General features: G+C 40.4%; 1 protein-coding gene across 20 annotated transcripts in view; it reads left to right on the top strand.

Annotated features, from left to right (window-relative positions):
* UNKL (unk like zinc finger) overlaps positions 1 to 13,188 on the top strand; it is a 57,506-nt gene extending 44,318 nt beyond the window's left edge. For 17 of the 20 annotated variants that reach the window (XM_075104491.1, XM_075104490.1, XM_075104487.1 and 14 more), the window contains 4 exons: positions 4,517 to 4,747; positions 5,420 to 5,622; positions 6,457 to 6,711; positions 11,347 to 13,188. In XM_075104491.1, coding sequence (XP_074960592.1) covers positions 4,517 to 4,747; positions 5,420 to 5,622; positions 6,457 to 6,711; positions 11,347 to 11,502 — 845 coding nt within the window. In that variant the 3' untranslated portion in view covers positions 11,503 to 13,188. Of the gene's footprint in view, positions 1 to 4,516; positions 4,748 to 5,419; positions 5,623 to 6,208; positions 6,304 to 6,456; positions 6,712 to 6,937; positions 7,124 to 11,346 lie in introns of those variants that run through there. The other 3 variants (XM_075104480.1, XM_075104484.1, XM_075104488.1) reach the window with 3 other exon arrangements.
* Positions 13,189 to 14,241: the final 1,053 nt, after the last annotated feature.

The raw sequence follows: 14,241 nt of genomic DNA, 5'->3' as shown, positions 1-14,241 counted from the left end.
AAGTCCTCAGTTTTGTTCCAGCTGTTTAACTTTGTGGTGTAAAGGGATTGCACCTCTATCATCCTGTCTGTATTTTGCAAGGGATCAGTCTGTTAAATGGTTTGGATTTTTTTTTAACCTGCTTAATGACTTGGGCCCATTGGCCTGCAGGGATTTACCTTCATTTACAGGAAGGCATTACGCTTGAGCTTGACTGCCCGCGTGTTGAGTGCTGCAAATGTCTGACAGCAGGCAGTATGTGCTGTGGGGATCAACAACTACTTCCATGGTTAGGTGGTTGTGGAGGGGGGCATTGGGGATGGTTCTTGAGGAGAAGGAGCTAGCAACCTTTAGGACTTTAATACTTGCAAGTTACGGACTTAATTATTTTATCAATCTAACCTGGAAGGAGCAATTTAGTTGAAGGTCTGTTGGGAAGTATTCAGCCATTTGGCCTCTTCTGGGAACGGAGAGGAGAGGAAGACGTAACAAAGGAGAGCAGCGCAGGGAAGAGACAGCAGGGAGGAAGGATGAAGGCAGGGAACATCAAGAAATTAAAATGCCACCTTTTATTTGTGAAAGCAGAAAAGGGAAAATAATTGAGAGGAAAAAAAAGAAATACGGGAAGTGAAAACTGAGGAACTGTAATTTCATTATTATATTTCTTTGAGAGTCATAGATCAAGATAACAGACACATTTTTATAATACTTCCATTTATTTTCTGATACCTGTTTTGCTAGCATTTCTGTGAAGGAGGGCTACAGTGATTATTAAGTTGTTTGCACATATGTGTTAAGCTTCCACTTGCGCAAACAAAACTCTATTCTTGGATGGCAGATATGTTCCTCCCAAGTCCTTCTTGCCCTGTGGCTCTAGATGCAACGGGTAAAACAACTGTAGCTACACCCTAGTTTATTATTGCTGACTGTTGCTCCAAGAAGTAAAGCTTGCACTTAGTGTCTCTATACACTATGCAATTTGTCTTCTTTTATGATAATTATTATATCTTTAGTCCACTGGCTTTAACTAATATACCAATATATTTGATGTTGGAATATGTAAGCTGTCACTGGGCCCGCAGTGGATAGGCTCTGCCCAAGTATTACAGACTCAAGACTTTGTCGTAAGGCATGGAAATAATTTTGACCCAAGTGAACATCAAGTGCCTTCACTTCCTCAGGAAAGCATATACTATAAGCAACTGTAACTTGCTTCTTTTCAGAAATAACACAGATATCCAGAGAGATTCTGCTTCAAACTTTTCCTCCTCCAAGTGCTTCCTTTGCAGTCAACGGGGACAGTTCTAGTCAAGATTGATAATTTTATCGCCCCGGTAGTGCGTGGATACATGAAGCTTCAGAGCAAACACAGATTTCAGGAAAGTCACTTGGTTTGAAGTGGACTTTTTCACTTCATCAGCTCACTTATTTGAAGGTGGGCGGAAGATGCCTCACATGAAGTGACTGGAGACATGCTTCTGTCTTCGGAGCTGAGCAGAGCATTTGGGGAGGCAGTTTACAATCTGTATTTGGTGGTGTTGATGTTCTGACATCAAGTAGAACTATGCAGATTATAGCAGTGGCTTCATTATTGATAGCAAGAGCTATAAGAAATCAGCGCTGGATCACAGTGATTAAGGAGTTTCTTACACCAAATATTAATTTCTGAGATCTTGATAACAGTGCTACAAGCTCTGGTGCCCCTCCCACCTTGCCTGTGTTTTCTCCCAAGGTGGTTCTTTGTTACTGGAGGCTGTATTTGTGTTACCTGTATACTTCAAGTTATTAGGGGATCCATACAGAATGACCCAAAATGTTACAGTCTCAATAGATAGTCATCTAGTTTTATGTAGATTCTCATCAGTAATATTAGTGGGAATATCTTCAGAGGTTTTAAGGCTTTATTTTTGTTGATTGACTTCTTACAATTTCCTGTCCAGTTGCAATACTAAAAGGATGTTCCCTCACCAGAACAGTTTACATGTTATCTATTGACATTTTCCATTATTGTTCATTATATTCCCCTTCATACAGACCAGGAAAGAAATAGATATGATGTGCAATTTCAAATTTATTTCTCTGCTAGTGATGCCAGGCTCAAAAACTCTCCTGATGCTATTGTTTGTTTGACTGGTATTTCATTTACTGCCTTGTTCTATGCTGCAGGAATGATTATGCTTCATTGGAAGTACCATGAAGTATGGAACAGGAAGGAAATACTGTAACCAATTTTATTTTTATGTGGAGGATAGTTCATGCAGTATAAACCCGGTGGGTTTGGTGGGTGACCTTGACCTTGGTGGGTAGCCAGACACCCACCCAGCTGCTTTCTTCCTCACCCTCCCCAACAGGATGGGGGACAAAATAAGATAAAAAAGCTTATGGCTCAAGATAAAGACAGGAGATCACTTACCAGTTGTTGTCACGGGCAAAACAGACTTGCTTGGGGAAAATGAATTTATTGCCAATTAAAATAGAGCTGGATGGTGAAAAACAAGAGAAAAACTAAAACAACCCACCACCACTTTTTCCCCAGGCTCAACTTCATTCCCAGCTCTTCTACCTCTCCCTTCCTGTCCCAAGTGGCGCAGGGGAATGGGTAGTGGTCAGTTAATAACAGTTCCTCGCTGCCACTCCTTTCTCCTCACACTTGTCCCTGCTCCGTCGTGGATTCTCTCCACAGGCCGCAGTTCCTGTCAGGGTAATGTGTCCCAGCATGAACTGTGGTTCCTTCAGGCAATATCCACCTGCTCCAGCCTGGTCCGGTCCACAGGCTGCAGGGAAATTCCTGCTTGTACCGTAGTCTCTTCCACAGGGTGCAAGGAAATACCTGTTCCACCGTGTTCTCTTCCAAACCTTCCATGAGCCGCAGGGGAATCTCTGCTCCAGGGAAATCTCTGCTCTGGCAACTGGAGCACCTCCTTCCCTTCCTTCTCTCCTGACCTTGGTGTTCGCAGGGCAGTTTCTCATACCTCTTGTTCCCTCCCTCTGTGCTGGTGTGGCATTTTTTTGCCCTTTCTTAAATACGTTCTCCCAGAGGCGTCACCAGTGTGGCTGAAGGGCTCAGCTGTGCCCTGTGGTGGGTCCACCGTCACTGGCTGGAACTGGCTGTGTCTGGCACAGGGCAGCCTGTGGCCTCTCTTGGCCACCCCTGCAGCACAGCCCCACCTGCTACCAAAACCTTACCCCTTAAACTGAAGAAGTGCAGGTAAAATTAATTTGTCAAAATTCAACTGCATTTGAAGAGTACTTTGAGAACCAGAAAGGAGATGGTTCTTCTGCTGCCATTTCGTACAGTGTTTGTTTGGGGGCTTTACTTTGGCTCTTAATTTTTAAAAGAATTCTTACTTGGCCATATGTTTTAACTAAACTCCCTTTACTTTGTTGCGTCCTTGCTCCTCTTGCAAAGAGAAGTGTATGTTTATTGTCTGGTATACTATGTGCATCTGTGGTTATATGTCTGTCCTGTATCTTCCTCACATAGCTGGTCATGAGGCTGACCTTGGTAATGTTTGCTGAGTATTTCAAGATATATTTTTCTGAAGACATTGTGGCAATGCAGCTTATGATGAGCATCCCTGTCTTTTTGTTTTGAAATACTTCTAAAAGGAATTATGTTTTCTCAGATTACTTTGATTCAGCTGTTTTAAGCAAAAACAGAAAACTAGAATCATGACCCTTGCTTTAAGTATAATCATTTGACTGCTATATGTTTTTAAAGAAAAGGTGATGTCATTTTTAGTTGCCATTCAAACATGTTGACAAATAAAATCTTCACAGTAAATATTGAACTGCTCCTGACCAGGAAAATGCACTGCATCTGTGCATGTTTATTTAAGTAATTGCATGATTGAACATCCTTTTTTTAATACTTACTTTTTTATTATTATCATAACTATTTTGGGAAATTATGAACAATACATTTGTTTGACTAAATTATTATTAATTTAGTCAATTATTAATAATTATTAATTAGGCTGAGGTTGCAACAAAGTTGTTGCAACCTCAGTTTTTGTAGAAAGTTAAATACATTTGACATTTAAAATCTACTGAACAAAAGCAAAAGTACGTACAGGATAGAAACAGAGCTATGTCTTATTATTAATGCTGTGGGTGATTTTCAGGATATGTATGTAGTCTCACTTGCTTAATTCTAGTTCACAGATTAAAATAAAACCCCAAATTTTTCTTAGTCCTTTAGGTTTCAGTTTCCCCACTTGTGTTAGTTGTTGGCTGTAAAAGTGCACAAGTCAAATAACTTGATCTGAAAAGTGTTTTCTCTTTCTTTGTAGCTGCAGATGAGGCCAATTCTGTGTAAAGCTACAGATTCTCTTTTCAGGCGCTTGGAAAATAACTTTCAAGTGTGCAATTTTAAAAATATCTTTGCAATAGGAGATAAATAAAGTTTTATTTTTTAATGGAAGGTATTTGAATATATAGTTTAATTTACATTTGATACATTTTTCAGAAAAATACTTACAGACAACTGTGTACTGCTGTGGTACTAATCTTTTTTCCCCCCTCAATGCATACATAGGTCAAAGATTACTGGGAAGTTCGGCACCTGTCAATATTCCAGGTTCTCTTGTTCGTTCCTCATCTTTACATTCATCATCATCCCTTTCAACCTCCCCACTCAGTTCTCTTTCACAATCGCTGTCTCAGTCTTTTGTTTCATCCACTACGGCTCCTCACCACCAGCAGCCTCAGCCATTGAAGACAGAACATAGCATGTTAGGCACCTCAGCCTCTTCTCACAACTCTTTAGGTAAGCAAGTTGAAGGATGCACTTTGTGTATTGTAAGAGGAAACTCAATGGCAGGTAAAAAATGTTCAGTTCAAGGCTTTGCATGTTTTGTATGACTTAGTCTGGACAACAAAGCCTAGCTATTGTAACTGATAACACTACTGATAATGGAGTTCTGTGTGGTATGTGGGAGAAGGTTCAAGAAGTGAACTTCTGTTCCCTGCGAAGGGAAAAAAAGAATTCTTGGAAAAGGAGATATTTACAGAGGTGTTTGAAAGGGGTAAAATAGAGCAGTTGGCATACAGGCAGGAGGAATGCATTTTAGCTGCAGCATTTTGCTAAAGGGAAAATCAAAACAGAGAAAGAGGAAGAATTACAACGATGTATGGGCTGCTAGGAACAAAGCTTTTTGTATATAAATGAATTCCCACTCTTTGTTCTCCTTTTGTGGACTGTACTGTCTTTTATTAAAAGCAGCAAGAAAAAAAAACATGTGATAAGTCCCCTGAATTGCTGTAAATACTGTAAACGTTTTCCAGGCGGTCACATTTCTGAAGGTAGTGAAATAATGTTATGAGTCTTGCAGATAAAAGTATAGATTATGTGTATGTGGCACATCTGTTTTGTTCAGCATGTGAAACGTTTTGCAGCAGTGTGTGCAGAATGATTATTTTTTCTGCCTTTGTTTTACAGGTTTAAATGGTGTTACAGGGAGCATCTGGGACTTTGTAACTGGAAGTTTCTCTCCTAGTCCATCCCCAGTACTAAGCAGTGCCACAACCCCCTCAATAAGTTCAAACACCAGTGGGAATGAACTCAGTCGAGTTAGACAGGAACTCGATGATGCCAAGAGAAAACTAAAACAATGGGAGGAATCTTGGCAACAAGTAAAACAGGTACACTAATTTATGGTAATAGTGAATTTTATATATATATTTTTTAATAAACAAGCAGTTCCTAGTGCTTTTCCTTTTTACATATCTTCTTACCCTTGGCTCCCAAGTTTTATTACAATCTGTCAAAGGAATATTTTTTCCATTCTCAAATTGTTCTAGCAGCATAAATGAAATGGAACTTTTTTAAGGGCGATTCATTTTCAGAAAGTTCATCTGCCTCTCTAGACAGGGACACTTACACATATTCAGGATAGGGTTGAACAGCAATGTATCTTGACGTTTAAGTAACTGAAGACATACATTCCCTCCCGTACCTCTTTCAGATGATAAGCATGCAAAAAAATTAGAGGCTTGCCAGCAGCTGTGGTTGTATAGTGTACCTGGACAGTACCTAGCCATCTCAGCAGTCAAACTGAGGTTGTTGATAGCTGCCAGTCTACTGCATTTTCTGTAGTCCTTTCCTTCCCCTCATGTTGTTCTCTCTGTGACAAGGACTAGCTAAGTAGCTCTACTAAATTTTGATAGTTTTTTATGTCTCTTGACATTAAATTATGAATTTAACATTTAAAATGTCTTCCATTTATAGACCTCCAAAAAGGCTTCTGGCTGTTTACAGACAAGTAACAGTGACATGCCTAAAAATTACATTAAGACAAAACAGGAAGAGTTGTTACTTAGCAGGTAGGATAAGTAGGGAGAAGTGTTAAATTGACAGTAAATGCATTGTTATGTCTAAAATTAGAGATTACCTGCATCTTTGAAGGCTTTTGAGTTTGCTCTTCTGTTGTTAATTTTAAAAATATATTTTTTGTATTCTGGAAATCTTTCTCCCAGGCATGTGATGCGTGGCAGAAAGAGGCTCAAGAAGCAAAAGAACGTGCTAACATGGCAGATGCGGACAAACAACTCGCTCTTCAGAAGAAGGAGGAAGTGGAAAATAAACTGAAAAAGCTGAAGGCGCAGTTAGCTGCTTGTCTGTCTACTACATTACCTTATATGAAAAACTATGGAGATATAGAAAAGATATCTTTGCCAAAGCTTCGCTCCTTACAAAATCGGCTGCAGTTAGATTTAGAAACAATAGATGAGGTGAGTTTCTTCATCTGCATAACTATTTTTGATTAATGGAAACTGGCAGCTCAATAACCTTCAATGACATATTTATCCTGGATTTCACTTCATAGAATCATAGAATCGTTAAGGTTGGAAAAGACCCTTAAGATCATCGAGTCCAACCGCTGACCTATTACTGCCAAGTCCACCACTAAACCATGTCCTCAGGCACCACATCTACCCTTCTTTTAAATACCTCTAGGGATGGAGACTCAACCACCTCCCTGGGCAGCCTGTTCCAATGCTTGACAACCCTTTCAGTGAAGAATTTTTTCCTAATATCCAGCCTAAACTTCCCCTGGCGCAGCTTGAGGCCATTTCCTCTCGTCCTATCGCTTGTTACTAGAGAGAAGAGTCCAACCCCCACCTCACTACAACCTTCTTTCAGGTAATTGTAGACAGCAATAAGGTCAAAGAGCAATATTGCTTTTTGTGTTGAACTTTGCTCTCATTGCTCTCAGTGTTAAGTCTTTCTTTTCTGGAATAGAGGATGGTTCATTCAGATTTCTCAACCTAATGGATTCTTCTAAGTTTTTGATCAGCTATCAGAACAAATTACAAGTTATTCACAAGAATTCTTGGGGTGATTAAAAGAAAAAGATTTAAAGCCAGCTTTTCCCCCCAACATTTTGGGCACTACCTAAATAAATAAAAATAGTTGCCCTAAATAAATGAAAATAGTTACATGCTTTTCACTTGTTTAGAAGGTAGGTGGTGAGGTTCCTTGCTAGGAGCTTGTGTAGTCAGGGAGGCCTGACTACACAGACTTGGAGGATAGAATCTTTGACATTAGAAGGGACCTCCTCCTCCAACCCCCTGCTCACAGCAGGGTCAACTCGAGCAGGTTGCTCAGGGACTTATCTGGTAGTGCTTTGAGTATCTCCAAGGATGGAGAGTCCACCACTTCTGTAGGCAGCCTTTTGCAGCGTTTGACCACCCTCACAGTAAGAAAAGTTTTTTTCTTAAGTCTTTGTGGAATTTTCTGTATTTTAATTTGTACCTGTTGCCTCTTCTTTCACTGGATACCACCGAGAACAGTCTGCCCCTATCTGTTTTACTTCTTCCCATCAGGTATTTATATGCACCAGTAAGATGCCATCACTTTCAAAGGCTAAACAATCCCAGGTCTTTCAGCCTCTCTTTGTATGTCAGATGCTTCAGTCCCTTATCACCTTAGTGACATATTGCTGTACTTCACCATCCCTCAAATCCAGACTGTTTCTGTCAAAATTTAGGATGCTCTGTCACTGCCGGATTGAGGGCATTTCTCAGGTCTCTCAAAGCTAGGAGTATCAGGTGCCACTCCTCTGCGCACATCAAGGAAGATAATAATGACCATGCACTGCTCCAGGCACCATACTTCAAACCTTGCTGGGCACAACCTGGTTTCATGTTTTCTCCCCTGCAATCTCAAAGGGCAGTGACACCACATACGACACCAATTCTTGCTGTTTTGACTGATGAGACTGTCCAGACAAAAAAATCCTATTTCCTTTCACTACTGGGACTGTCTGCCATACCCTGGTCTCTGCTTGAGTTAGGCAGTGTCTTCTCTCTCAGTGCATCTCCTGTCCAGTGCTGTCTCACTCACTCATAAGTTGGTGGGGCTCATCAAGAGGGCTTTAAACTAGATTTGAAGCAGGAAGGAGGTATAACCAGGCTCACTAAAGAGGAGCCTAGGGGCGGCATGCCAAGGTTGGGGGTGAAGTCGATAGTCCAGCTCAAGTGAATCTACACCAATGCACGCCACATGGGCGCCAAACAGGAGGGCTGGAAGGCATTGTGCAGCAGGATAGGTATGACTTAGTTGCCATCACAGAAACATGTTGGGATGACTCTTATGACTTGAGTGCTGCAATGGATGGCTGTAAGCTCTTAAGAAGGGATGGGCAAGGAAGGAGAGGCGGTGGGGTGGCTCTGTATGTTAAGGAGCATTTCAGTTATAGAGAGCTTGATGATTGTGAGTATAAGGTTGAGTGCTTATGTGTAAGGGTGAGAGAGAAGGCCAACAAGGCAGAGATCCTGCTGGGGGTCTGTTGTAGACCATCCAACCAGCATGAAGAGATAGATGAAGCATTCTACAAGCAGCTGGCAGAAGTCTCGCAATCGCTAGTCCTGTTTCTCGTGGGGGGCCTTCAACTTACCGGACGTCTGCTGGAAATACAACACAGCAGAGAGGAAGCAGCCTAGGAGGTTCCTGGAGTGTGTGGAAGATAACTTCCTGACACAGCTGGTAAGTGAGCCTACCAGGGGAGGTGCCTTGCTTGACCCTGCTGTTTACAAACAGAGAACGGCTGGTGGGAGATGTGGTGGTCGGAGGCCATCTTGGGCTTAGCCACCATGAAATGATAGAGTTCTCGATTCTGGGCAAAGTAAGGAGTGGGGCCAGCAAAACCACTACCATTGACTTGCACAGGGCAGACTTTGGCCTGTTCAGGGCACTGGTTGGGAGAGTCCCTTGGGAGACAGTCCTGAGGGGCAAAGGAGTCCAAAAAGGCTGGGCATCCTTCAACAAGGAAGTCTTAGAGGTGCAGGAGCATGCTGTTGCCACGTGCTGTAAGACGAACTGGTGGGGAAGATGACCAGCCTGGCTGAACAGGAAATGTTTGCTGGGAGTCAGAAAAAAAAAAAGGGAGTGTTTACCACTTTTGGAAGAAGGGGATGGCAACTCAAGTTGAGTACAGGGGTTTCATTATGTCGTGCGGAGAGAAAATTAGAAAGGCAAAAGCCCAGCTAGAACTCAATCCGGCTACTGTTGTAAGACATAACAAAAAATGTTTTTATAACAACAAAAAGAGAGCCAAGGAAAATCTCCCATCACTTTACTGGATGGAGGGGGGACCAATGCCACCAGGGATGAGGAAAAGGCTGAGGTACTTGATGCCTTCTTTGCCTCAGTCTTTAATAGTTAGACCAGTTATCCCCCGGATATTCAGCCCTCTGACCTGGAAGACAGGGACAGAGGGGAGAATACACCCCCCATAATTCAAGAGGGAGCCGTTCACGACCTGCTGCGCTACCTGGACACTCACAAGTCTATGGGGCCGGATGGGATCCACCCAAGAGCACTGAGAGGGCTGGCAGAGGAGCCTGCCACGCCACTCTGCATCATTTATCAGCAGCCCTGGTTCACAGGGGAGGTCGCAGATGACTGGAGGCTTGCCAGTGTGACGCCCATCTACAAGAAGGGCTGGAAGGAGGATCCAGAGAACTACAGGCCAGACAGCCTGACCTCGGTACCGGGGAAGATTACGGAGCAGTTCATCTTCAGTGCACTCACCAGGCACCTGTGGGAGAACCAGGGTAACAGGCTTAGGTTGTAGTGACATTGTAGTGAGGTGGGTGTTGGTCTCTTCTCCCAAGTAACTAGCGATAGGAGGAGAAGAAATGGCCTCAAGTTGCATTAGGGGAGGTTTAGATTGGATATTAGGAAAATCTTCTTCACTGAAAGAGTGGTCAGGCATTGGAACAGGCTGCCCAGGGAGGTGGAGGAGTCACCATCCCTGGAGGCGTTAAAAAAGCATGTAGACGTGGCACTTTGGGACATGGTTTAGGAGGCCTGGGGGTGTTGGGTTGACGGTTGGACTTGATCTTGGAGGTCTTTTCCAACCTCAATGATTTTATGATTTTGTGCTCTGTATCGGTATGAACTACATTCTTGAAAAAAAGCCAGGCTCTCTTTAGAGTTTAAAACATAATTTAAGTCTGTGTCAGTAAAGTAGGTGGACGAAGATGAGACTTGCTTGTTACCAGGCTCCTGTTACCAAGTACATTTATAGGATTCTGGTTGGGTTTAGGGACCACTCCTTGTTTTTCTCCTAAAGGATTTTAAAGAGGAGCAAAAGTGTCTTGGGATCTCTTACCAAAAAAGTCATTACATCCTGGAATGGAAGTAATTTCAGCCAGGCTGGAGTGATCAGAACCGTTACCAGCTTTTCCAGCTCCTCAGTTTCTCAGGTTTCCTTTACCACTGTAGCCTTTTCTTAACTAGCTCTTCCTTCCAGGAGAAAGCTCCTGTCTTAGGCAGTGCCACACATTGTGTACTGGGTTCTTCTCTTAGTCTGAACTATATCTTGCTCTTCAAAAATTAACATGGCTTTTAGATGCTTTTCAATTCTTCTTGTTCCTTAATGGGTCGATATGGCTTATCTTGTGGAGATAGGTATTTGCAGTTGTAACATCCTCCCCAAAGTCACACATTTGGGATGCTTCCATTTTGTCCTGATGCAGACATCTCCCATGGCACGAGAATATGTAGCAGTGTTTTTTGAAATGGCAAAAGAGGGAGTATATGACAATGAAAAAGGCCTATTTCCTCTTTTTTTTTTTTTTTTTTTTAATCACTTATCCCAGTCATGCAGGAATATTTCAGTCCAGAGGTTCAATCCTAGATACTTTCCTTTCTAAAAGCACCTATACTCCTCCAGCTGCTACTTTAAAGGTTGCACATGCTCTGATCTTATGACCCTCAGTTCAGCTATCTGTCATACAAAAACATTGTCCTTTGTGTTGATAAATCAGAAGTTTATTTGGGACAGCTAAGCATAAAGCTGCTAGAACACAACTGTATACTTGGAATCATTTTTACTGAGTGCGGTAATCTTTCTACAGGTGATTTTTCAGCTTCAGTCAAAGAAGTGTATCATATGTCAGGAAGGTGATCGTAGCATTATCCTGAATCCATGTCAACATTATGTACTTTGTGATCACTGTGCAGCTGCACAAGAAGAATGTCCCTGCTGCAAGAAAAAAAAGAATCTGTGGTAACATACAGGCATATCATGTCATATGTTCATGAATTAAGTGATTTTATCTTTTTGTACTTTGTATAAGAATTATATCACTCATAATTAACCAATTTAATAGTGCTAGACTGATTTCCATTTTGATGTGAGAAACTTAGTTGCTTTAAGATAGAGAATAAGGCTTGTTCATCTTTACATATCAGCTTCAGTCATTTAATGAGGTTCTTTAGTCTTGAGGTTCTTTCATTCCCCCCCAATCCCATCGCAGCCTTTTCTGACTTCCACTTACATTCCTAGTGCACAAGCTACTTAGGTTCATTTGCACTGTAAACACTTTGTGTAAATCTTACCGTAATGCCTGGATGTTTGTACCTGTTATTTTCATCAGCAGAAGATGGATACGTAGATACAGTAACTACACACTCAGCAGTACACATGGTCCCTTTGCCATGTCTGTTGTGTGTGGAACGCCAGAGCCAGTATTTTGGAATCAGTCTAACACTATGTTTACTTGGATGTTTGAAAAACTCTGATTAATATAAAAGCACTTTTTAATTACTGTGTTTTGTTAGAAGATATGTTGTAAATTGCTTCAAGCTGCTTTCTAGGTCTTAGGTTTATTTTTTAATATGCAATAATATGATGTGTTATATGTGTACTGTGAATTTAAAATATTTCACATGGTTTTACTGTTAAATCACAATATAATTAAATAGAAATGACAACTTAGGTAGTTTTTTTACAATTTGTAAGTTCACAGCATACTGTAGTATTTATAAATGTACCAGCGGAGACAAAAACAGTGAGGCACATATGCTTTCATATTCAGACACGTGTTTTCAATTTTGTGAAGCAGATAAGTTTTAGTAGATGGCTGTGCATTTGCATATTTCCCTCCGTTTGGATGTTTGTAGTCTTAAAGTTTTTGTACATCTCCTAACCTGTGTGGTACTCATTGGGAGCAGATGTGATATATATATATAATATTACCAAGTGCCTATGCCCAATATCCTATAAAATGGCAGAAGACATAAAAAAAGAATTTTGCAAATACTTTCTATTGCTTAATTTTGTATTGAAAAATTTGACAATAACTAGAATATGTCTCTTGCTTTTATAAATATTTAAAATGACACTTTTTTCAGTAATGAAGTAATGCATGTTTGAAAGGAGCTACGAAGTTATTTAAGTAATCAGGCAGTGGCACTTTGACACAGTGATTCTTTTAAAACGTTACTTTCTTTTCTTGATTCTTTTAAAAGGTTTACATCATCCTGGTAGTTGGGAACATGGAATTCAGGAGTAAATTGCACGTTAATTAACGAACTTCTGTTAATTAATTACTGCATGTTAACACTGTACATTTTTACTTTTCTTACATGGAATAATTGCCTGTATTACTCCCTTTTTTGTTAAATTCAGGTTTGACACTACTACAACTTAGATTGAAATGACCTTCTACTGTGTTACATGATTTGTATCTATGTATTACTGTATACAGTATAAAAAGTTCACACAGGCAGCAAAGAGTTAATCTATTTAAAGTTCAGTCATGCTGAAACAGAAAAAAAGAGGTATACTAAAATTATTATTGTCAAAATAGAGCTTTTAGAACTGTGTCAGCATAAATGAAGGGCCCAAGCCAAGAGTACTGAAACTACTATCTACTTTGGGTTTTAGCGTTGTTTGTACAAAGGCTGGAGTTAGCAAAAAATCATTACACATTTTCTGTGAGAACTAAATGTAGAGACTTGTCGCTGCTTTCCTAAGATATGTCAATCTGCAGGAACACTGGAGACCTTTTGGGAAGGGAGGAGTAGGATGAACTATTAAATACATTTCTACTTGCTTCTGTTTCAAAATTTTGTCTGAAGATCACTTAAAGACCAAAGTTGGGTTTAATAATGTGATTTTGTTGATTTTAACACAGTTTCTCTAAATCATTTATACTAAGAAGACTATAAAATTGGCCTCTATTTGCATTTTCAAACACACTTATCTCTCCTAAATTAAGATACTGCCATTTTAAAGGTGTAGCCAGCTTTAGACTTTTAAAAAAAGGAACTTGGGTTACCAAGTTTGGCTGTAAGTATTAATGTATTTTTCCATCTGTGCAGTCTATGAGAAGGACTTGATTTTTGAACCTTAACAGCATTTTGGACTAAAGCAAACTTAGTTATCTACGGGTTTGGTGGATTTGGGGTGTGGTGTTTGTTGTTTTTTTTTTTAACAGTGAGCAAATCAAAGATTAATGGGTAATTATGGTTTAAAATTATGTTACATATTTTTCAAACAAGCACTTATTTTGGACACCAGTTTACTATATCTAGTGTGGAACATCATTCTGCAACCATTGTGCTCACAAAAACATTTAGAAATATCTTAGTGAATATTTTTGCTTTGGTATTTTAGAAGAAACCAGCTTAGGCCCCATTGTGCTGCCCATGTGCAGCTATGTGACGTTTGTTACCCACAAGATACAGAAGCGTGATTTTGTGCTGTCTTGTCAAAGTTTGTAGTTCTTCATGTGTATTTTAGTGCATTTGCCTATGTCCTAGGGCTATTTTTTGGTCCCTTTTTTTTTTTTTTTGGTAGTAACAGGCGATTTTCCTAATCTCGTGATACCACCAAAAGAGGAATGTAAACAGCACTTGCGGTGTGAATCATCACATTGACATTCATATGCTGCGTTTTTAGAGGAAATGAACTAATGTTAGTCTGTTGCTTTTTAAAGTTGTATGTTTTGTGTTTCACATGATGA

The sequence above is a fragment of the Phalacrocorax aristotelis genome, chromosome 10 (genome assembly GCF_949628215.1).
Source record: "Phalacrocorax aristotelis chromosome 10, bGulAri2.1, whole genome shotgun sequence".
Lineage (NCBI taxonomy): Eukaryota > Metazoa > Chordata > Aves > Suliformes > Phalacrocoracidae > Phalacrocorax > Phalacrocorax aristotelis.
Note: the sequence above shows the minus strand (reverse complement) of the source record. Positions and strands in the feature narration are given on the sequence as shown.